Source organism: Osmerus mordax, chromosome 19 (assembly GCF_038355195.1).
Source record: "Osmerus mordax isolate fOsmMor3 chromosome 19, fOsmMor3.pri, whole genome shotgun sequence".
NCBI lineage: Eukaryota > Metazoa > Chordata > Actinopteri > Osmeriformes > Osmeridae > Osmerus > Osmerus mordax.
Window position 1 is genome coordinate 8,060,001 of NC_090068.1, and position 24,933 is coordinate 8,084,933.

The 24,933-nt window shown below is 52.1% G+C and overlaps 1 protein-coding gene across 1 annotated transcript in view; it reads left to right on the forward strand.

Annotated features, from left to right (window-relative positions):
* Positions 1 to 24,323, forward strand: part of uvrag (UV radiation resistance associated gene) — a 47,607-nt gene extending 23,284 nt beyond the window's left edge. The window contains exons 7-8 of the mRNA XM_067257700.1: positions 16,127 to 16,218; positions 22,149 to 24,323. Of these exons, the coding sequence (XP_067113801.1) occupies positions 16,127 to 16,218; positions 22,149 to 22,947 (891 nt within the window). The 3' untranslated portion in view covers positions 22,948 to 24,323. The remainder of the gene's footprint in view (positions 1 to 16,126; positions 16,219 to 22,148) is intronic.
* Positions 24,324 to 24,933: the final 610 nt, after the last annotated feature.

A 24,933-nucleotide genomic window follows, 5' to 3' on the forward strand; every position in this document is an offset into this window, starting at 1 on the left:
CAACCACACGTCGCCTTCTTCCAGCCTGCCAGGCCAAAACCTCATCTCGACAAACAAGCATCTGTGTCCAGAAAACCCCAGAGCCACGCGCTGTTTGTTTACCTGAACCCTGGACCCAGGTTGTCCACCCCCTCCCTCCCCCACACACACCCACCTCGCGATGACCGACGGCAACCTGGAAATGATCAGCTTTTCCAAACTGCCTTCGCTGTCTCCATCCCTTCGCAAAGGCTGCATCCGTTTTCCATTTTGCAGGGATTGATATGGTAAGCGCATAATGGACGGGGCAGGCCTCATACGCGCAGCTACGAGTCAGTGTGCTGTACTTTACAGCCCCCCCCCCCCGTCTCTGAAAGAGGGAGGAAGCGAGGGAAGAAGAAGAGAGCAAGTCAAGTTCTCTTTGAGGCCAGGTCATACACGTGTCTGTTTTTGTTTTAACTCGGTGAGGAATAGCCGGCAGCTCAAAGCCGTGGTTCCCCATATGGCCACATACATAACCGCTGTTGTGGTAATAGTCCCGCTACATCTTGTCTGAAGCTGGTTCCGCACCCCTGCCTTTGACAATGTGGTTCGTATTTGAATGCCATTAAGGTGCCACTTTAAAAGGGGGGGGATCTCCTCGCTACCCTTCAACGGTAAAGAGCACTTCATTAGCACACTTTATTTGTCACATTTCGAGCAACAAATTGCTTCTGGCAGGGTGAAAGTAGGTTAAGTAAGCAAGAGGAGTGATAGGATCTGTATCAAGGGATTGTTAAAAGTCTGGAACTTGCCCGTACCAGCGACCGTGGCTTGACTGCTTGTCTGCTCTTTCTCCCCCTGTGATTCATATCCGACAAGTCTGTGTTCTCAGTCCTAGACCCAGGATTAGGTCTGTCAGACTGTCGGAGTCTCCCCGACATTGTGCGAAGCCTTTAATGTACTGTATGTGAACTGTGTTGTAGATGAGGAATAAGTCATTGCATCTCCGCAGCATTGGAAAGATGTTAGCGGACGTTTCATCCTGCCTGTGTTTTTAAACGCAGCCAGGAGGCCCTGTCTCATAGGTAAATCTGTGCTACAAATTAAACTCAACCCGCCCACCGATCTGGCTTTCGAAAAGCAGCCTCTTGAATCTACTGCTCCTTTTTATCCAGCAGATGTCCCATTCCATCGTTTAAAGTTTAGCTCATCTTCAGCGTGGTGATGAATGGGTTCAGGAAGGAACTGAGGAAAAGGAGACGTCAGAGCAGTTCTCCCCCTTTCCACAAAGACTACAACTCCCAAGCCATGTTCTGCTCAGAGGTCTGTGGTTGACTGCTGGGAAATGTGGTTCTGTCCTGGATACATCCCGATGAAGAAGCAGCTACTGTAGCAACCAGGCTTCCATGGTGGAGACTCCATGTGGGTCCTCTTGAAGGGAGCAACAATCAGGAGGAGCCAGACACCGCTCCAAAACACACACCTCTCTCTCCCTCTCTCTCCCCATGGCTTTTGCTAGCCCTCTCATTGTGTGGTCCCGCTTTCCAACACAAACCTAGTTGCCACCTCTACACATTCAGAACCCACATATTGGCTAGACCAGGTCCCCTGGTGGAGCATTTTTTACAACGGCTGCTGGCGGAAACACCCTCTTCTGGAGTTTTATCGGGCTTTTGGCTTTGCGGTAGCGTCTATTTTGACGTGTGTGTGTGGAGGCAGTTGTAAACCACTTGCCCGTACCGCGATAAGAGTCGAGCCCGGCCTGACATGGTGCTACAGTTCCACATACTCACTAGAGGGAACAGTGGCACTGCTGGAAGTTGGAGCTGGGCCCAGCTGCTGCACCCGGGGCCGACGTCGAGTCACTGCTCTGACGAGAGAGGCTCCTTTATAACTGGGCTGGCAGATAGTACACACTCGAGATTGTGTGTCCCTTTCTGCCTCTGTCTGTCTGTCTGTCTGTCTTTCTCTGTCTGTCTCTCTCTCTCTGCCTGTCTGTCTCTGTTTCTCTCTCTGTCTGTCTATCTCTGTTTCTCTCTCTGTCTGTCTCTGTTTCTCTCCCCGCCTGTCTGTGTCCGTCCATCTCCTCGATGAGGACCCGTGGCCAGTTGGGATTTACCGAGGGGATCTGGGAGAGCAGTTAGAAGCCTATGTCACAGTTTTTGCGGTTTGCAGTCGCACGGCCTGCGAGTGCTGCGGGGCCGACAGCGCGCCGCGCCGAGGGCCCCCGCCTCGGGAGGCTTTTACAGGCATTCCTACGGATAGCCACCTACGGCTTTATGAAACACTTAAATTCGTCTAATTGAATTTCCACGGTTTGAGGTCAGTCTCCTGGCTTTGCCCATCACCACAAAGAGGTGCCAGAGGAGGCACTTTCACTAAATATATGGGTGGAATCCTGCTTCCCTGTTTCCCCCTGAGTGTACGTGTGCTTTGGGAAATACTGGATTTTCCTCATGTTCTGTGTTGAGGCCAGCGAATATGTTCTCTTCCTAAGACTGTGAAAGGGCAAAGGTGTAGTGAGTGAGACATCTCGTGAAATGTTCAACTTTTGGATCCATGAGGGTCAACCGTCAATAGAATGTCCCATGGGTCATTATCCGATTATTTGGTCAACCATCCATTGTGTGATCGGACCACGACAGGTGTCGTGTCACATTGTCAGTGTACGGAGCTCATTGACGTGTCACATCATCATATCCCAGGCTCCCTCTGTCAGATCGTGGGGTTCTGCTGACTGAGAAGGGGGGGGGGGGGGGGGGGGAGCGTGAATCCCCATCACCGTGGGTGTTAAAGTGGAAAGTGCTGGCTTCACTCCTCCCTCATTTACTTAATAGTGCGGCTGAAGTTTCCAGCTGGTGGAGATTTGTAGCCGGGTCTGTTTGTTTGCTGGAGTCTGGTCTCCTCTGTCCCACCACAGAGCCCCCCCCCCTCTCTCTCTCTCTGTCTGAGCACACAGACAGCTCCAAAATAATAATAATAATAATGACTGTGGAATGGGACACACATTGGAAAGCGCTAAGAATAATATGACTTTTTGATAAGCAGTGGGAGAGATTAAAAAAAATACGTGACAGGCTTAAGTAGTTCCTGTTTTTCAGTAGGGGGGGGGGGGGGGGGGGGGAGATTACATCAGTCCTCTTATCAAAGCTTTGTGATAATGTGTAAAACTGCCCAGAATGTTTTTTTTTCCTTTCATATTCGAGACTGTTTCTCTGGCTTCAGGAAAAGGAAGCTGGCCTCCCGGCTCCTGAAAGGAGGAGAGCGGAATCTCTCCTCGTGCGCGTCCCCGCCAGCCAAGTGCTGCTCTCGCCTCCCGCTGAGACCAAGTACATCTCATGTCAGCAAGCTTTGAGAACTTGCTTTTCTATTTCATTCATCCAAACCCTGTGTGTGCCGCCTTAGGTGCGCTCTGGTTAAATGATGATCTGTCATCTGCAAGAGCCTGTTCCTCTTCGACGAAATGAAACAGCCTTTGGTATTAAACAATGCCGTGGCCCCATCTGGTAGAAAACCTTCAGAAATGTCAACCATCTTTGGTTCTGTGTCAGGCCTCTCCCGTGCTGTTCCTCCATGTGGGTCTGATTAGGGTCTCCTGCCTCTCCTCCACCCTCCTCCGCCGTGCGGTAGCTTTTCATCTGATCTACAGTAACACACCATGGATCTGCAGCAGCGTACTCCACAGCCACACTCACATTGAGGGAACAAAGCTGGCCAAAGTCCGACTTCATCCCTCCCTCTCTCTCACTCTCTCTTTCTCCCCCCCCTCTCTCTCTCCCTCCCCTCTCTCTCTCTCTCTCTCTCTCTCTCTCTCTCTCTCTCTCCCCCTCTCTCTCTCTCCCTCTCTCTCTCCCCCCCCCTCTCTCTCTCTCTCTCCCTCTCTCCCCCCCTCCCTCTCTCTCTCCCTCTCTCTCTCCCCCCCCCTCTCTCTCCCTCTCCCTCTCTGTCTCTCTCTTTCTCTCTCCCTCACACGAAGCCCAAACACAGACATCCTCCCCGGCTGTCAGGCTGTCCCTCTCACTCCCTCCTCTCCTCCGTCAAATCAAATCTCACCCCATTAGGGAGGATCCCGTCCCGGCCCCCCTGATGTCAGCCCGCGCTGCTCTGCCTGGGCGCCTGAGCGATACAGTATGATTGGTGGCTGTTGCCTGGCCCGACTGTCATGCCCCCATCATCATCGTCATCCCCCCCCCCTCCAGTTTTATTAATGAGGCGTCTGTGAGGACCTGAGGGCCCTGTCCCGGGACCCACATAATCGTTTCACAGTTGTTTGAGAAAGACGAGCTAAGTGGCTAATGAAAGCGCCCCTTAAATAAACACAGCACGACTTTCAAAAAAGAGGGGGGGGGGAGGGGGGGGACGTTTTTTTTTGTGCTTTCATTTTGATTGGGTTTAGAGAAATGGTCCACCACCCCCGCACTAATTGGAGTAAGCTGCCACTCAGCCACAGGTCTCCATGGCGACGCCTGGTCTTTGGGTTAAACATGTCTGAGCCTGGTCGTTGGCTTGTCTGGGAGGAGAATAATTGTGCCCCTGTCCGCAGGAGCCGGTGCCCCCATGCGCCATGAGTGCCAACCCCCAGACATGTGGGCGAGGGCAGCGCGGCGCTAGGCACATAAACATGTGCCAGTGCGTGTACTGCACTCAAGTACTGTGTCAACACGTGTGTTAGGGCTCCCTTTGACGTCGGCTGGCCTTTCCCGGCCACACACACGCTCGCTTCCAAAAGCCACAGTGGTGCAGTTGTGAGCCTGGCCTTCCTCAGGGGGTGCAGGGTGCAATGAGCTGGTCCTCTCCGGGGATGGAGGGGGGCGAGGGGGCGTGACCAGCAGAGGAGTACCTGTCAGCACAGCCAACCACAGCATGACTCATCCCAGCTCCTCCATGTAGACAAGAGCTGTCTTCTCTCCTCAGCCTGGACACATCCATGACTCTCCCAGCAGATAACAAACCCCAGGTCTGTAATCGGCGCCTCCCTCCCTGTCCAGGCTATCTGCTCCCAGAGGTTCAGATGATGAGTGGGGCCCTGTAAGTGAGTGGGCCTCCTAGTTGGTTATCTGTCTGCTTCGTTGAATTCTGTTGTTAACAAAAGGCCTATCATGGCACTGTACTCCTTCCAGAACCGACACACCAAACTTATTTTTGTTCTTTCTGAACGTTTTCTTTTTTTGTTCTACGTGATTTTTTTTCTTCCGCCCTTTCCTTGTTTTTTACCTGTAGCCCTTTGAGATTTTAGCTAAATATAAAGTGCATTACAAATCAAATGATTATTATTATTAACAAACTATTCTGAACCCGTCTACGCTTTCTAGAATAGTTACCGGGAAACGTCTTGATGGAAAATGCCTGTTCGCAGACTGAAGAATTTGGTGAAATGAGAAGTTGCATACCTAAATGAGTTTGAGTGGCTTACAACAGACGCAGTCAGAACTGAGGCATGGGGCCAGCCCATTATACTGTCTAAAACCTCACACTCTCTCAGGATTCATGGATCTAAGGGAAGAGTTTGGCGCTCTGAAACAGTCTGGAAAAAGAGGTGCCAGGTTAGTCGTTTCTTTGGAAGGATTCGTACCCGTTTGTTATTCCATTCTTCTTTGTCCTCTCCTTCTCGGAGGTGCCGTCCAGCAGCTCTGATAAGACCTGGAACCGTGCAACCTTTCGTGAGGAGCCCAGTTTCTCAGTATTACCCCTCCTGACTCGTTTTTTTTCCCCTGACAAGGAGTAAAAGGTTAGGAGAAAAGCAAACTAGCTTTTGCTTGAGAGAGAAAAGACAGGGAAAAAAGAATACATTCTAATAAAACTGGCCCCCCTACCAGTTGGCGAGGAGTTTGAGTTGCAAACAGGGATTAAGAGTAGCATCATAACCAGACCATTTCCTGTACAGAGCTGCGGTGTTGGAGAAAAGCAATATTACCTATCCCTTTCATCTCCCTGGGCAGGGAGATCTGATACATGAGGGTCACTGCTGTGATCTCGGGGAGCGAGGCGTATTACATACATCTCACGTTAACGTGATTTGGGGCTTTTTGGGGGGGGCCAGGTGTGAATGGGAATTCGAAGCTGTGCCGAGAGGAAATAAGAGAAATGAATGAAGATCGATGTGTTATAGGCAAACAAAAGTTCTGAGTTATTTCAAGTGAAGAGTCCAAAGGTTGAGGCCTCTGTGAGACGGCCTCTCTTTGATATGAAAATAGAATCCGACTATTTGGATTTGATAGTCCAGTCAGAGTTTAGGCCTTCCTTATCTGAGTTTAAACAAACACTGCCAGGACACAGTGTGCGAGTAAACAGTGTTTAGGTCAGATGAAATATTGTATGCAGTACTGTAGATTTGCGAAGACCAAATCCATGAGGGATTGTTTGATGGAATGTCGCCATCGCTCTGATTCGGATTCTTATCAATAAACCATTGTGGAAGGACGCTCTTTGTCTGCGTACAACGAGTCTTTGATTCCCTGTGCTCTCAGCCAGGGCTGTGTTAAGCAAGCCCTAACATCCTTAACACTACGCAGGGTCACAGTTGAACGAACCCAGGTGACCAGGGAATGTTCCGGAGGCTCCAAAGTAAACCGGACACAGGCTCTATAGGCATCCTGTACAGCGGCAGGTTTTAATTTGATACTCCATCCGAGCCAACGGAAAAGAAAGCGGAGGGTTTTATATAACTTTTATTATTATTTTTTGTCTTATATATTCCATGACTTTCTTCAAGTCTGATTCTCACGCTCTGCCACGTCTGAGAACATGTGTTATTTTTTTGTTTTATTCTTTGGACAGAAAGTAGTGTGATGCTCAATCATGCCTGTGTTACCAGGACGCTCCACTAGGGAGACATTCACCCTTACGTGTGTGTGTGTGTGTGTGTGAGCTTTTGATCAAGCGTGCGCATGTGTGATCGCGTCTCCCTCTTTTCGATGGGTGTTATTGCGCCACAGCAGATGTTAGATTAGTTTGACATGTTATCTGTCGAAACACGTAGAGCGCAATGTATAGTTTCACAAGGATAGCATGTGGATCGCAACATATGAACTCTATTTTTTACCTGCCTCCCTTCATTCTCCCCCCCCCCCCCCCCCCCCAGTTTCAGATATAAGAATGTGGTTCTGGTGTGTTTTCTTTGCTGAGGTATAATGTGGACTTTGTCTGTGCTCCTGGGCCCATGAGAAGCAGGCTCCAGGCACTGGGTTTATGATACGGGGAGCTCAGGTCTGGTTTATCTGACAGGATCGGGCAGCTTAGACGGAGAGAGACCGCTAATACTTAATATGTTCACAACTCTATCCTTCCCGCCCTCTTTCTAGATACCCCCCCACACACACACACACACAAACACACACATACACACACAACTAACACACATGCACTCACACTTTTACAGTTATGTTAATGCAAAAAACACACAAACCCCCCCTAATCTTTCTCTTTGTTGACATGGAGACAAATATGTGCGAGAAAGACCTCTTGTTCCTCAACCGATTCAATATTTTTTTTTTTCCTTCTCCAAATTCCTCCACGGTGGAGTTTGATACAGCATATTCCATAGAGGTAGAGTAGGTAAAGGATTTGGGAGCAAATCTCATTGAAGCACGTGAAATACTGGAAGCAGAGGTTTGATTGCAGCCTGTCCAGTTACTTGATGAAGGGTCACATGGTATGTTCAGGCTGTTGAAGCAGCAGAGGGTATCTCAGTGCAGAGTAATAGACTGATGTTATCTGTGGAGTTAACTCCAGCTGTGTCTAGCAGGCCCGAGGACTGCACTGTGGACTTCATTACAGGGTAAGCGGCTCAGTTTAAGGAGATCGCTCGCCTTCCGTGTTGAGTTTTATTTTGACGTGGTAGGCTGTAAGGATGAATAGGACATGCAGCAATTAGCGCTGTTATCCTAGCGGTGACTGATTTGGAAATACGTAATTTTTTCTCTTTGGCGGTGTTGGCCATGTCAGTAGCGGTTTCCAAATGTTTCACTCCAAAAAATTGAATCAAAAATGTGCTTTCTGGCCTGCCCCTTTCTTGGTTGTGGTCTCAGTCACACTTACTTTGTTTGACAACTCCACTTAGGAGCATCGTGAATATACACACGGACACGCAACTCTCTCACCCTGCCGCGTCTGCCAAACGCGTCGGGGAGGGGGGGGGGGGGTCATCATCGTTTCCCTGGGAGAGCGGGAGCAACGCTCGCGATTCACTCTTTCACTCTGACCTTTGACCTCTAGTAAGGACCGATACAAAACCCTCGGCCATAAAGCCCGCGCCCCCCCCCCCCCCCCTTCCCCCAACCGGCAATAAAAAGAGAGAAAGGACAACAATCGGCCCATTGAGTGGGAGCGGAGGAGTGTTAAGGAGGAACTGTGGCCAGCCCGGGCCAGGATGGGCACCTGACCACAGACTATATATTCATCCAGCTGCACGGCTGTTTATATTGAGACCCAGTGGAAACACGGAACGGGCCCAGAAAGATTTCCTTGTGTAATGCCCTAACACTTTTATTCCAAATAATAAAAACGAATGGTGAGCAGACTTTGGCTAAATTTGAAGTAATGTTTTAACGGTTATATTTGGCAGTGCCACATGTACGACACGCCGCAGCCGGGGCAAAGTTTGTTTTGTTTCTTGAGGAACAATTTCCTCCGTTAATACGTCTTTCCAGACAAGGTGGTTGACATGATTAGAGCCGCGGTTCTCTCCGGCCAACACAAAGGCACCCACCCTTCCTCTCCGTGCTCCCACCGCGCTGTCCCTGTGTGGTTTTGCTTCCATCAACCATCCAACCTACAAAGGGCTGTGGCTTCCCTCAACGTTTTTTCGCTCCCTGTCCTTTGACTCCTGAAACTACAAAGTGGAGTATTACCATAGCCTGCCAGGGTCGGCCTCATCCAACTGCCTGAGTTCCGGAGTTGCCCCCCAGACCTGCCAGTATGGACCAGGAGGATAGATGACTCCTCTGCTTCGGGTACATTGCTAACAGGAGGATTTGACCCCTGGGTATGTGTGGGTTCACTAATACGACATGGGGTGTAGGGTTTCCCCACTGTAATCCGGGTCTCGTCTTACCGGCGAGCAGCTCATTAACCCCGAGGGGCCCTCGGACCCCCACTGCCATCGGCCCCTCCAATAGGTGTCACTGTAGCACAACGTGTCAGAACCTGGGCCCTGTGAGGTACTGCAACAGGTCTTCTACCTTCTGTCATGCGCATGTATGAAGACATGGAAGCAACGAGACCAATACGCACACATTCGCGTATCGTTCATGCTTGAGAGGCTTTCATCAAGGCTGGACTTACAGCGACAAACCCCTCCCTCCCTCAGTGATTGGGGTCAATGGGGAATAACATTGCCCCCCCCCCCCCTTGTCACTGGCGGCTCCCTAACCTAACCAAATTTCCCATTCGTCTCACGCAGCCTTTCCTGTAAAAATGTAAATCTGTTGACCGAATTTGGAGGGAATTCGATACTCAATAAAGTGTAACAACAAGTAATGCGATGGGAGAGGCTGGTTTGAATTAGGCCCTTCATTGGATCTGGCTGAGGCACCATGGTGAACGCACGCCACCTGTGTTGCATTATGGGAGGGGTGGGGAAGGGAGAGGAGGGGCGGGGGGGGGAGAGAGGATGAGAGTACAGGAGGAAGCAAGGGGGGGGAAGAGATGGTTCGTTTCAGATAGGTATGGAATCCTAAGTGCTGTGTAGTTATGCAGTTGTTTATCATGGCAACAAGTACAGGACGTGCGCAGAGGAGCAGATCGAATGTCCTTTTTAAGTGCTGTGCAAAAAAAGATTTACAAAGTCAGTCAGACAATTCTATTTGAAATTTGTCTCGTTTTATTGACTCCTGATCATAATAAGGTCTAACAATGTCTTTGGATTCCAGGCGTAATCTTTACATCCAGTTTTCACTTATACTGAGGCCAGTGGATCTGTAGTTGTGTTTGAGAGCGAGAGGTCCTGTTGTACCCGAGGCCTGGGAATGGTGTAGCGATGGAATCTGGTCTTCATCTCCACCACCATTGTTTAACCATGAAGTGAGGACAGTGGAAATTCTCCACACTCAAATGGTCTAAGATATCTGGTAAACAAAAACTCTTTGTGCTTTGCTGTGCATGCACTTGAAAACAATCCTCTGCTCCTCGTTTTGGTTTTTCCAAGGACATCGTGATCATCCGTTGTCTGCGGGTCCAAATCCCTGCATTTCCTTCATTTTAATAGTCCAGTTGGCCATGGACTGTCTGTTACTCATGTGCTGTCTCTTGACTCACATGTTTATACAAGGTATTTTTGATGAATCATTTTGGACTTCATATCCCATGGTGCTTAACTGTGATTGATGAGGAACCGATGCTTTAGTGGCCCGTAAACGTTATTGGGTTAAGACCCGTCACTCCTCCTGGCTTCATACAGGTGTGTGGTTTCCATACACTGCCGTTTACGAGACTTCAGAAAATGGCCGCTGTGTATGTGTGGGAGTGTGGGTGTATGTGTGGGAGTGTGTGTGTATGTGTGGGAGTGCGGTTTGTGTTGAAGAAAACAACAGCGACCTGACAAGATGTATGTAGGCCCCGCCACTTCCATTCTGTCGGGTCGGTCTGGACTGAAAGCTGGCACAGAGCCCAAGCCTGGAGTGTGACTGGTAGGCAACACCCTGCCAGCAGGTCAGAGCCTGGAGTGTGACTGGTAGGCAACACCCTGCCAGCAGGTCAGAGCCTGGAGTGTGACTGGTAGGCAACACCCTGCCAGCAGGTCAGAGCCTGGAGTGTGACTGGTAGGCCTAATTCACCCCTAATCAAGCCAGCATCTTGTCTAACCATGAAGACCGCTACTGACCTATGGCATGTGACCATTCCAATTGTCTGTGGTCGGCGTGAGCTGACCCGGCTAGCTCCTAACCTAGGGAGAACCAGGCTGTCCTCATTGCCCTCGCACCAGCTCAAGGGCTGAACGCGTAGAACACCTTTTGAGTCTGTGCGAGAGAATCTTCGACACACACAGCCGTGCCAGACTAGTGTCGGCACACTCGGCGCAGGTTCCAGGGACCATCGCCTGGAGGGACCTGCTTCATGCTTCGTAGCCGCTCCTCGTCCTATACGGCTCTGTTTACGGGCCCGCTGCCTAATGTATGCATAGTTCCTGCAGTAACGACCACCGGTTGTTTCTTTGTTATTGTGTTCTCCATAAGCTGCGCTGCGGCGGGCCAAGTCGTCTGGCCTGAGGGTCACTCTGATGGGGGATGGCCGAGTCAGCAGGAATCCTGAGGAAAGCGGTTCATGATAACACTGGATGCGGGGTTTGTTATCAACGCAACATGTGGACCTGCTTTCTGTGTTGTTGAGGAGACATGAGATATTTCGAGGAGACGAGAGCATGGTTTCATCCCCGATGATGAATGGCTTACCCTTTCAATGTTCCTCAAAGCTCTCCCATGATGATTTTTTTTTCCACTCTCTTGCCATGATTTGTTTATCAGTTATTGTCTTGGAGACTGTCAGGGTCCAGCAACTTCATCTGTCTTTTGGATTTATATTTCTTTTTGCAGCCATCCGTTTAACAAGAGATTTTCCGCGCAGTACATGCGATGAAAGTGTGTGCGAGGCAGATTCCCGTGGAGTTGGGCCAAAGTAGTATTATTCTACCACTATTGTTCTAGAAAGAAACCCTTGAAATATTGCCGATGGCCTGTTCTCTCCGATTGCGGTGTTTGCCCCGTAAAAAAATGTATCCGTAGAGATGGTTGATTTGCGTCAGCCACCACAGTAGTGTGCACTGAATTACACTCCCTACGAGTAATCCTGGGAATGTCTGGCAGGGGCCCCTCCTGGACAGGCCCCTCAAAGTAGGCTTGGTAAGAGGGGCCTAGGTTCCTGATTACCCTCTCTAGGGATTGGGACAGATCCATACCCTGAAACACTAGTCTCTCAGACCAACCCCTACCTTTTACCTACAGTAACCACCGTCTTATCGTCAATCACTTGTGATTGTCCAATCCGCTGCTCCGGCGTCCAGCGGGTTACCGGGGAGTTTGGATTGGACAACCCTGACGTGTGATAGAGCTCCTGATGAAAAAGAGCCGTGTTTAAGAGCTCTCTCTCTCTCGCTCTCTCTCTCCCTCTCCCTCTCCCTCTCCCTCTCCCTCTCTCTCTCTCTCTCTGGTGGATGCCAGGGCCCGTCACCTGTCAAGCGACGGTAAACGACCTCCACCAGCTGAACTGTTGTGACGTCTCTGCTGACAAACTGCTCGTCAAGTGATTTCGCAGCGGGACAGGGTGCCGGCTTCATTAGCGAGGCGATGATCGTTCGCCACGCCGCAGCCAATCTGCATCAAATACCGCCGGGGGCCTCCCTCAAGCGCTGTCAGCTCTGAAGCCGATTGGTTGTGACAAAAGGGAGGAAACAATAACCCGCCGCGTGAGCTCCAAGTGTGTTGGTTTAGCTGCGCTACAGAACCCCGGCGAAAACAAACGGCCTGTCTCAGGTTAGGGCTGGCACGTGAACTGGAGGGCCGCTGCCTGGCTATTGTAAGCCCAAGCTTGTTTACCGGTTTGTTTGTTTCCCCCGTCAGGGCTGAACGCAGCTCTGCATTCCTCTGGCTGTCCACGGTGGTTGGATCCTTGACACGTGTAGCGGGTGGCGCAAATGCTAACCCCCCCTCACCCCCCTTAAACCCTCATCACTGCACTCCAAACATCCTGTTCCTCAATCTGACAGCTCGCTCTGGTTGTGCATTCGACGGGACCCGAGTCGGATATCCAGGTAAACAGGAAGTCAGACGTCTCCAGGGGCAGGATACACACAAAGGGTGTGAGTATTAGCAGCACCAGCAGTACAAGGGGAGAGGAGGAGTAGCAGGTGCAGGGGAAGAGGAGGGAGAGGAGGATGAGGTGCAGGGGGAAGAGGAGGGAGAGGAGGAGGGAGGTGCAGGGGGAAGAGGAGGAGGTGAAGGAGGTGCAGAGGGAAGAGGAGGAGGAGGTGCAGGAGGAGGAGCTACTGCTGCTGGTGGATCTGTTTCAGTGCGCCAGCAGCATCACGTCATGTGAAAGAGCCCAGGTGGGCGCGGCCCTGGCCCGGGCCTCTCGCCTTACAGCCTCAATGGGGCCTGGCCATTTCTCACCACGATCTGGTTAGCCCAGCACAAAGAGGCCCGCGGGCCACCAGGTGAGGGGGGGGGGGGGGGGGGGGGACTTCCACTTCCAGAGGGAGACCACCTGTATTCAGATTGGGTTAGAGCCCTCCTGTGTGGGAGGGAAATATGAAATGACATGCGTTGATTATGAACAATTTGCGTGGGCGCATTGTGAGCTGTCGACCTAGAATTGGCTCGTCAGTTGCCCGAGGTTGATATGGATATCACCCGGCCGCTGCGTGGCCAACGTTAGATGCGCTTTCATTCCTGCTCAAAAATTTGGGCGATTCATAAATATATATCCCAGACAGCGTTTTCTGATTTTGAGTGGAACCATCTTGTCAGGCCGAACGCCAGTGTCTCTGCCCTGTCAGTTGTGACACGTACCTAAACAACTCCCTGGATGGGGGAGCCAGAATCTCCCACTGAGCTGTTTGTTTCTCCCTCATGCTCAAGGCCCCGGTGTTGCCTCTAATTGGAAGTGACATCGAACTTGATGTCAGGCGAAGCTGCCTCGCACATTTCTCTCCTTCACAGGTTTCCCTCCTCTGTTTTCCCAAGGCCCTTTTTCATGTGGTCGGCCGTCTTGATGTTTTTCTATCGGTCGCCCTTACACAAGAGGGGAGGGAGGGGGGAAAAGGCGAGTGTTTGCTTACACTGCAGTGAAGGACCAGGATATAATCCTTCCCAGGTCCGGGGCCAAGAGCAGAGCTCTCACACACACACACACACACACAAGCACACACACACAAGCACATGGTGCAGACTGGCACAATTCAGATCACACCAGCCAGGCCAGTCCCAGTACTGACAATGCTTGTCAACTAGTCCTGGACCTGCTATTGTTTAAAAAAAAAAACGCCAGCCAGCCAGCCTCCTAGACCTGGTGAAAACACTGCAGCCGGCCTCGCTCTCAGCTCAAGGGTTGTGGGCGCCCTGGCTGTCCTGTTTGTGTAAAGGGGTCGGAGACAGAGAGATATACAGTAGGAAAAGAGTGTCACCTTGTTGTCTTTGTTCGTTTGTGTGTTGATCCTGCCGTGTTACGGTACATCCTCCCGAGCCCAGGTGTGTTGATATCCTTCTTCAGCGTTCACACGCGTGCCTCTCAGGTACAACCTCTTCTCTTTATCCCTCTTTACAATCGCTCCCAACAATGGACAGGGGGGGGGGGGACTCCATCCAGTGATGTCATCTGCTGCACCGTCTTGTCTTCGCCCCTATCCGGTTTCTATACCGTGTGCTGCTCACTTGGCGTGGACTCAACACGCACTCGAGCTCAGGGGGTAGATAGAGTAAGAGATCTCATACACACAAACACACTCACACTCATTCATCCATCTCCTGTACACTTGTATGGATCACGTGAGCGATGAGGTCACCACTGTTAAGAGGTCGACCTTATTCGTTCACGTGGAGGATTAAAAGGGTGTTCGGTTAAGCCGTACAACTTGGCACGCTTACAGGACCAAATACTGGAATATGACTGGCAAATAAAGTTGACTTTCACTGGGAAGTGAGATTTATTCTACACTCGTATCTCATCGAGGCCCACAGATGTTTTATTTCCGTTTTCGGTCTGCGGCTCCGGCGCTTTCAAGCCCGGCCGTCCTCCATAACTGTTCTCTTGGGTTCTATAAAGGAGGGATATTGATCTTGGCTCGTCTTTTGAAACCCTGTTTCTTCTGGTGCCGCATATCCTGAGGACATGTCTTCACCGTCGGGGTCTAACCCAGAGGTTTACCCAGAGCCCTGGATGGATCTGTCTGTTGTTCTAGTGAGGTTGGAGCTGTTTCAACACCAGGAAGAAAGAGTGTGTGTGTGTGCGCTCTCTTACCCTGGCAGGGGCAGTAGGGACCCGTGTGGTAATGCGTATGCCAACCCCTTACGCCATTAGTCAGGCTTTACAACAACGGCTGCACACTGTATCCCAGTCTGACAGGATATCACAACCCCGGCATCTCAACACCAGATGCCCGCTGATCCTAGAAAATCAATCTTTTCTTCTTTTTTTTCCCCCTCAATCTATAAACACAAACTGGGAAATGTGACCCGTGGCCTTCTGACTCTGTTGTCATTAATCCCTGTGATATCGCCCTGTCATACTCCTCGCTTACGTCTTCACGGGGCCGGGGCGTGAGAAGCGCTATCTCGCTGTCATGAGAGGAGATGTGCGCGGGCTTGTGGGAGTGCTTCACGCCGCCGGTACTGTGTCCAGCCTAATTAGCATCACATGTTCCTCATCGCTCACTGACCGGACTACGCTGATAGAGGGAGAGAGGGATGGTGGGGTGGGCGGAGGGGGTGTAAAGAAGAATGGGTGTCGCCTCGTGCGGAGCGGAGAGGAGGCAGATGTTGGACGGTGTGGGGAGTGTAAGCGATGCGCGGGCCTGTCTGGGAGAGACACCCTGGACGTGCTGTCTGACGCCCGGCTGCTGTCCGGAGAGGGAACTTAAATAAACTCTCGGGAGACGGCCGCCGGCCGCCGTTCCCCTCCCGGACTGCGGGGGGAGACGATCGAAGATCAAAAAAAACAGTTTTGGTCGTCTGTGTTTCCGACACACTTTTCTGCCTGTGAGTCACTGGTTGGCTATGATGATGATTGTAAACGTACAGTCCTGTAGGAGGGCGGGACCTGGGCCGGGAACAGCAGAAGGCCAGTGAGGAACTGGGGGTCGTTGAGAGAGGGAGAGACCGAGGGGAGGAGAGACAGAGAGGAGGAGAGACGGATCTCGTCCAGATGTCCGGCGTTGTTCTGGTCGCCCAGCTCTGCCCTCCCACCCCACCCTTAATCCACACATCTTTACACATAAACCACCTGTTAGTTCGTTTGTCTGTAAAGGAGAGAAAGGGAGGGATGCAGGAAAGGTGGCTCTTTTCAGCAGGGTAAAGTATATAGTCCTAAAGGGAAAGTAAAAATTGTTTGCTGAATTTAAAGAATGACTATCCTCCTGCTTGGAGGATTTTCTCCCTCTCCGAGCAGATGGGTGGAGCCCGAGGGAATGTTCAAGCGTGGATGTTAAAGGTGATTCTTCTTGTCTCTCTGTCTGTTGCAGCTGAGGTATCAGCACGGCCTGTCCACACCAGACCTGCGCCAGACTCTGCCCAACCTCAAGAACTTTCTGGAACACGGCCTCCTCGTCAGATGGTGAGCATGATCGGAACTCCGTCCGGATGTTTGCGTCCTGCGGGCTTCCGCTGTACCGTTTTAGTTTCCTTAGGTTGCCACGGTGAAGAGGCTTCGTGGAGCTTTTCTTTGGGGCCTCTTGAAAGTTCAGGGGAAAGGGGGGGGGGGGGGGGGGCTGGGAGGAGGATCATGAGGTAGGAAGGAAACCCCCAAATCGTCCAGTTGTTGAAGCTCTTCCTGTGTTTGTTTATGTACTGGCAACATGACGCAAATGTGCAGCAGACGTTGAGGTGCAGCCTAAATACCTGTTCAGGGGAGGCTAGAGGCTGGAGGGAGGCTTTTCCCTCCCAATGCCATTCCTTTGCACCCCCCTCACCAGCCTCTGGTCCCCCCCTCCTCCCTCCCCAGCCTCTGGTCCCCCCCCTCCTCCCTGCCTAGCCTCTGGTCCCCCCCTCCTCCCTGCCTAGCCTCTGGTCCCCCCCTCCTCCCTCCCCAGCCTCTGGTCCCCCCCTCCTCCCTGCCCAGCCTCTGGTCCCCCCCTCCTCCCTCCCCTGCCTCTGGCCCATAGGTAACCCCTCAGAGAGTCACCCTGGGTGTGCTAGCCTCAGACTGCAGCTCACTGCCTCAGAAAGCACATCTTTGATCTCCCAGTTTCCCCTTGGGGGCGGCTCAGCAAAGGGGAAAATGGGAATGACGCTGTTAATTGAATAATCTTCTGTTTTGAAAGGAGAGATGCCAAGCAATTGAATATACCCCTCATATCCTCCTAATGGCAAGTGGAAGGGCCCTAAGACAGGAGATGAAAGCTGGGGCAGCCTGGACCAGGGGCCAAGGCTTTGTGTGTGTTTGTGTGTGTGGAGGGTAGAGGAGGAGCGGAGGTGGAAGTGGAGCGCTGCCCTGGCTCCGCACGGTGGACAGCGCGGCCCCAGGGGACAGAACAAGGGGCGCTCTGTGGGCTCTCCGTCACATCGCAGAGGACCGTGAAACCCTGGCTTCCTCGTGCGGCAGGGCGGGAGGAGGAGAGAGGTCCCACCACACGTACCCACACACACACACACACACACACACACAGATACATGGGGACACACATCCACTTAAACACAGTTTTGTTGAGGTTTCCAGAGCTGGCAGCTACTGTAATGTCGTCTGTTAAGAGTGTGGAACACACAGCTCACAATCACACAACATACGCTCTCACACACACACACACACACAGAACCACAAAACGCTCTGATCATCTCTGATCATCTCGAAACGAGCCGGCCGCTCAGACAGCCCGTCTCCCTGCCCTCGTGAGAAGGTTACGCCCGCACAGCCGGTCACTCCCGGCCTCATCACGTGACCCACTCGGGTCCTCCCGCCCCAACACCTCCGCCACCCTGCCCAGGGAACACAGGAACTCAGGAGCGGCACCGTCAACCTGGGGAGGACAGACGCTCATTTCACTCTGCTCTTCTTTTATTGGCCTTCCTCCCCCCTCGGATCACTTCCAGTCCCCCCTCGCTTGAAAAAGCCTCAGTTCAGCTCCTATTTCCAGTCAGAAGGGCCAAGCCTCTGAAATATGGATGCATAAAAATGCTGCTCGGCAGCTGTGGGGAGTTAACCAGTAACTGCGAATGAGAGAGAGAGCGAGAGAGAGAGCGAGAGAGAGATCCGCTCCCCTCTCTTCCCTCCCTCCAGCCCTCTCACCCTCCCTCCTTACCTCATCCCTCTCACCCTTCCCTCCAGCCCTCGCTCCATCCCTCCATCCTCCATCCCTCCCGTCTATATGGGTGGGGGAATATGCAGGGCATGTCCAATGGAACCATTCTCAGCCATGTACTGGAGATGTTTCTTCACTCCATCTAGAGCTAATGCAGCATGGATTCAATCTGCTGGCTTCCCACCGGAGGGACACGAGAGCGCATAGCAGTGGGCCTCCCGGAGCCCTTCACATGGACGGGATGGGAAGAGCGAGAGATGCTGCTTGTGTGTGTGTGTGTGTGTGTGTGTGTGTGTTCGAAAGGACCTGAGCTGTAAAGTGAAATGGGTGTTTGACTTGGACTCGGGGTCTCACGAAGGCAGCCTTGGTATTCCAGCGCCATAGCATGTCGAACACAACCACACACGAGAAGGAAGCGCGAGTCTCGACTCGGGAGGGGCGAGGAGAACACTGAGATCGTGGAGAATAGGAGACTGATGCGTCGAGGCTTCTGCTTTGTTCAACAGAAAGTCCTGCTGAGTTCAAAACAGAAACTTCACACACACACTCCCTATTAGTGTCTCCAGATTGGCGGAGGCCCTGGCAGAGTTTCACAGGGCCCCTAGCCCTGTTCCGGTGCACCGGGGCGGGGGCGGGGGGGCCGCGGGGGATGCTGGGCGGGCGTGACCGGGGCCGGGCGATTTCGACACGGCATTGTTCCGTTCACCCGCGTCACGCTGCGCCCGGCGGTTCTGCAGATCCTGTCCACCCTTTGATACACCCCCCCCCCCCCCCGGCGAGATAACAGAGATAACAGTCGTAAATCTACACCCCCTCCACACACACGTGCACACACAGACATGCAGGATACACACGCCGCAATCACCCTGCCTCCGTCACAAACACACAGATGTGTGTGTGCTCGCGCAAGCAATGGCCGGTGACAGAAGACAGTGTACTGTACTTTCAGCACTGTAATCACATACGCAGCTCAGTCCATTAATGGCATGGTAGCAAGTTCAAGCAATGATTGATTCTTAGGTTGCATGCTATTGAACTTGGGTGCGAATTTGAGGTGGATCCTATTTCAATTCCGGTACTTAGTTTGGATTAAGCTACAGTATTAAGCTTGGATGTGTCTGAACATTCCTACACACACATTTGCCTTGGCTGTGAGATCTCGAATTAGGAAAGCGTGCATGCGTGTGAGAGAGCGTGTGTGTGTGTGTCCCTGCGGACCAAGCATGGATGATCTCCCAGACCACATCTGTTGGAACGCTCTCCCACATTAATTCGGACTCCTCTGCAGAACAGAGTAGAGCAGGGGGGGGGGGGGGAGTTCCCATCTAAAGCAACACACCCCTGCATCCCCCCTACGTGTCACCGACATCACTAACCAGGCCCTGTGACCTCATCTTGACGGCCTGTCATAGCCTTGTCCCTCGCCTCGTCACTGGAAACACACGGCGAACAGTCCCGTCGATTCAACAAAGAGGCCGTCGCGTTAAACGCCTTGGCACCCTTCTCGCTATTGGCTCCAGTTTGAGTGTTTATCCTATCAGCTTGTTCAATGTGTTACACATGCTGGGTGGTGGAGAGTTTGATAGCTCGCTCCTATTCTCTATCTTCAAAAGGCCAGACTGAGAAGGAGTCATGTCTTATTACAATATTTTCCCTTTCAGACCCCCCCCCCCCCTCTTCCCCTCCCCCGCCACTAAATGAATATAACGTGGTTTGTTATAATCTTCGGCTTTGCCGGGGTCCTCTGGGATTTTCCTGTACCTCAGCATCAAAGAAGGGGTCTTATCTGCCAGTGTGTGTTTTGGCCCGAGCCATGGCTTCTTAGCGGGACCTGGACATGGGCCCGCCTGGCTCTTCTGGGTTGGAGACCAGTCTGTACGAGGGGGATAAGACAGTGGAAATGTTTGGTTTAGTACATTCCTGGCTCCGGTTGAAATATGCGGGGCTGACACGGGGACCGTGGAGGGGAAGCGAGACCGTCTAAAACCAACATGTTTGGAAGTGGGAGAGAGAACGGGGGGGGGGAGGGGCTCGTTCACAGTCCCGGGGCCCCTGCCAAGTCCCGGGCCCTTAATGGTTTAGGCAGAGAGATCTCCGATAGCTTTTATGTGGTGAAATCATTGACGGGGGAAGTCTGCAGTGGGAACGGAGGTCCAGTAAAAGTTAATGACGAGTTAAAAGAGCCAGGGTGAAGGAGGTGGGGCCCACCGGCTGTAAATCAGACACCCCTTCTGGTGTCCTCCTCTGAGGAAGGATGCCCTGTGTCTGCCTCCAAAGGCTGTGGCACCAGCCCTGGAGCCCCCCCCCCCGTACACAAGCTTATCCCTCCATCCACGCCTGCTCTCACAAGGGGGTGAGGGGAGCTGGATCCACGAACGCGCCCTCCAGCACACTGTGTGTACACTTTTGTCACATGCAGGAAATATTATGACAGCGCTCGGAGATGTCCTGTTGTGATGTTCCATCACCACTCTCGCTTGATTACGAGACTTGATTTAACGCTTGTTCAAAGGAGCCCGTTTAGAGGGGGTGGGGGGGAGGATTGACGTCGCAAACAAACGTGCTCCCAACGAGACATTTCTTATTAGCCCGTGACAACAGTGACATCACGCAGCGAAGATGGGAGAAGGGGATTGGTCCATACGCTTGCGGTGACTGTAATTGTATATCGCTGAAATGCAAGGCCTGCAATCTGCGCTGGCCGCTGCCACGACTACAAGGAAACAACAATCCCCAGTTAATCATTAGCTGTTACAAATTACGCATGGAAAGATTTAACCAGTCAGCTTCGTTTTCCAAACCTGCCTCATGGTTTGAAGGGGCCTTTTCCGCAGGGTTTCCATCGTTTACATGATTATTCATGTTCAGGGAGCATCTCTTCGTTTGGATTCAGGATCCTTCTTGTAAGTGTTTCTGGGCCGTAAGCTCAACCCTCAACAGCACCATAATCATTTTGTTCAGGGTTCACATGTCATTAATGGCAAACCATAACATTGAGTTTGTCGCTGGAGTTTTTTTGTCCCGCAGCCTGGTCAAGGGGGTTGCAACACCGAGCATGTTTTCCATTCCCTGTATTGACAGTGAAGGTCAATGTATTGGCACTTTCCGAGCTGATCCTTTGTGCACATGACAGACCATCCCGCTACATGCCAGATCAACTGATTATCCTAATTGACTTTACATTAACTTTACCCCCCCCCCCCCACCCCCCACCCCCGAACATCTCCTGTCTATATCTGTCTGGGGCTTAAGATCTAACTGTGCTGTGGTGTGTGTATATATAGAAGCTGGTATTTCACTGCTTAAGGCCATCATGCATTTCTAATCAGGGTTCTCTTTTCCGGGCCTTTCTAAGCGGGGGTCCACGTGCTTTTATCTCCCACGCCAGTGACCTCATCAGGGGGGCGCGTGCCCCCTGTGTGAACCCTGTCTCAGTGCCCCGGGTTCAAGTGTCTGCAGGGGGGCGGAGGGCTCCAGTCTGCCCCCCATTACAAGCTAGCATGTGTAGAGTGCCAAGCCCCTCCATCACATGCCCTGTCTGTGTTGAAGACCCCCCCCCGCCCCCCCCCCTTGGCGTAGGTCTCCATCCAGACTCTATCCGACGGACCTCATCTCGCGTTTTAACAATGGAGGTCCGTTTACCCATGATCCTCCAGTCCTTAACTAGCGACAGGTGGGGTTGGGCGAGCACAGGGAACGCCTCCACTTTCACCTCTGACCCCCTCGACAAATGGCTTTTCATATACCGCAGTGACCAGGATAAGCTCGGGGTGAAGCAGTCCCATGTTAACATGAGTCCAGGTATGTGTGTTACTGTGAGCCGCCAAGCCTCTCGTTTCTGTGAATTTATGATGTGAATGGGCCAGATAGCACGGACCGCAGTCTGCTATCTGTTATCCCACCAAAGAATGTCTCGCATACTTCTGAGGACACCCGCTGCGAGTTTCCCAGTGTGCGAGGCCCACCGATCGCACATTCGCTGCACAAATGTTTTTGGGATGTAATGGGGGAGGGGGTGGAGGAGGAGGAGGAGAGAGTGGGGTTTTCTGAAGCCGGCAGCTGCGTCTCTCCGTTGCAGATCAGAGAGGGGAGAGGAGATCGATGCTGAACCGTGTCCGATCGGACAAGCTGGCCGGGGGGGCTCCTCCCTCCCTCGCCTCTCCACAGGACCCTCGTTGGAAGTGAAAGACTTACGAGCGGATCCATCATTTCTCTCAACACCCATTTTTCTCTCTCTCTCGCCTCACAGTGACCGGCACCAAGTGTCCAGCTCCATCCCGGTTCCGCCCAAGGCCCAGCTCGGCGTGTCCGGGGCGTCCGTGTCCGAGGTGGGCTTTCCCAGCCACAGCAGCTCCCCGGACCGGGGCCTCAGGAAGAGGGCCAGCTCAGAGGCCGACCAGTACAAGGCCTCGCCGCCGACCAGCTACAGCACAGCCATGGCCCAGGCGGAGGAGGAGGCGGCAGGGGGAGGAGGCCTGGCGGTTCCAGGGGCCTCCCCCAAGCACATGTCCACCTCCCTGGATGCCTGCATCAACCTGACCAACACCATGGGGGGGGATGGAGGTGGGGGAGGAGATGGAGAGGTCGAGGTGTCGGTGGTGGAGGAGCAGCCTGCTACTGCCAGCACCTCCGGGTCGGGGTCGCCCACTCCTGTGGACGGCACCGGTGAGGAGGTGGAGGTCCCCGACCGGCAGCACGACGGGGCCATGAACGGTTTGGCGGTGCCTGGGGAGGGCCCGGCGGGGCCGTCCATGACCGCAGGCCTAGCCCCCGAGATGTGCTGCTCGGTGGAGCAGGCTGAGGAGATCATGGGCACGGAGGCCACAGGCCTGGGGCTGGGCCTGGGGCTGGGCCTGGGGCTGGGAGATGGGGCACGGATGGAGGACTACCCCTGCATCCCCGTGGAGCACGCCGTGGCGGTGGAGTGTGACGAGCAGGTCCTGGGCGAGTTGGACGCCGCCGGCTTCGAGGAGTTCTCCAGACGCATCTATGCACTTAACGAGAACATGTCCAGCTTCCGCCGGCCGCGCAAGAACTCGGAGAAGTGAGGCGGGGGACCGAGGGGAGGGGCCAACCCATGGGTCAGGGAGGACCGAGAGGAAAGGGGAGGAGTCCTGCGTGGGGATTCGTCTCTCGAACGTCGACGGAAGACAAATACGACATAGGAGCTTCGATGTGGAATTACGACCAATTTGCACTTCTCTGAAACATTTCTCTAGTCATCCATTAAATTGAAATAAAGCGAATGTTTTGTGTGGTTGAAGAGCATCCTGGACCTTCTTTGCATGGCGGTTTACTGTGACTGACTGACTGTGTGTCTGTGTGTGTGTACGTATGTGTGTGTTTAGCTACCTACACACATCTAGGGGCTCAAGCATAGTGGTAGACCTGCACAGCGGAACGAGCTGCTCAATCCTGCCAATGACCTTGGACCTAAAGTCTTGTGTAAATCGACACCTCAGAGTGAGGCGGGACCTAAGATCAGATATAGCCCAATCAGATGCTTTGTTACTACTCCACCCAGGAGCATCGGGCCCTCACAGTGGAAAGGCATGGTCTGTCTGTCTTCCTAGGGGTGAGACTGTAACCGGTGGAGCATCTCTGCAGGCTGATGAGATAATAGGAGAATAAAGTTGGTAGCTTAATGGCACATGCCAGGGATACTGTGCAATTGTTTTTCTGTCCTTTTACATGTCTGCATTCTCTTTTATGACCTTTGAATACACTGTCACTGTTAAGTCCCATAGATCACAAATGTGGTCCACGAAAGAGTACAGAACGACCTGTACGATACGCTTTAAATATCACATTGGGACCTGAACTGTACAGTGATACTTTTATTTGAATCCTCTGTCCATGATTTGTCTGTCTTCAGATTTTTCTGCCAAATGGCTGTTTTCTTGCACTGCTGTGCATTGGCAATTATGTGTGTTATTTATAATGTCTCTCACTGAGTTATGTGAATTTGTTTTGAAGGTATGTGTGTGTCCCCCCCCTCCCCTCCTGCTCTCTTTCCCCATTGTGGGACATCACTCATTGACGTTGCCCAATGTTCAAATCTGTCACCGGGGTATTTGTCTTTCTTGCAAGAGCCACAGATTATCTCACCATTGAAAGCTGGTTTAGTCTACTGCTTTGCATTGCCTGCCGTACAAAGATGGACCCCCCCCCCCCCCCCCCCCCCCCCCCCCCCCAAAAAAAAAAACAAAAACATGGGATAGTTTTTTTATTTCTTTTTATTATGATCAAGTACTGTGGTTAAAGACTGTTGAAATGTATCGTATTTAAGCTGCAAGATGGAACATTGGTTGATCATTTCCATAACCTGCTACAGTATGTGACCTTGTACATATATACTTTTGTATGGAGGCTGTTTTATTATTAAAGACTTGCAGTCCAGTGGTATGGCTGTAAAGCCCCCTTTGCCCTGTCTCCGGTTGTCTTTGTTGCTTCAGAACGTGTCTTGGTTGGACAGTGAGTAAACAGAATGACGATATCAAGTGATTATATGTGAGAGATGGATGGATGGACAGACAGAGTCAAAGTCTTGCCTTTGTGTCTCAGACAAGCTGTGCACCTCAGCGGCTGTACACCTGTAAGTCTAGCCCTGTCCAGCTGCCCTCTTGGCTGTATCTGCCCCCCTGGAACACAACTACACACTCGGATGAGTAATATTCACTGGATTTGAAAAAGAACACATTTGTTTCGCTGTCGGGTCAATTCTGCCACAGCAAGTGAAAAACAACAGGTGCCAAAATCTAGAGCAGGTCAATTGAGGCAGCACCCTTTTGAAGAAAATATGTTTCAAAAATGAAACTGGAAAAGGAATGAAGATTTGATTAAGGTTTTAGGCAACGCCATCATCTTGAGCTATTTGATGCAGCTGCTTCTGAAGAAACTCCCTAAATGTCTGGCTGGCAACAGTACCTCTCAGCCCTCCTCACCAGCGCATTGAACAAAACGCTGTCTGTCCCACTCATGGCTGACATACCTTCATAATGGTGCCATAAAAGTATTTTGAAGACGAAAATAAA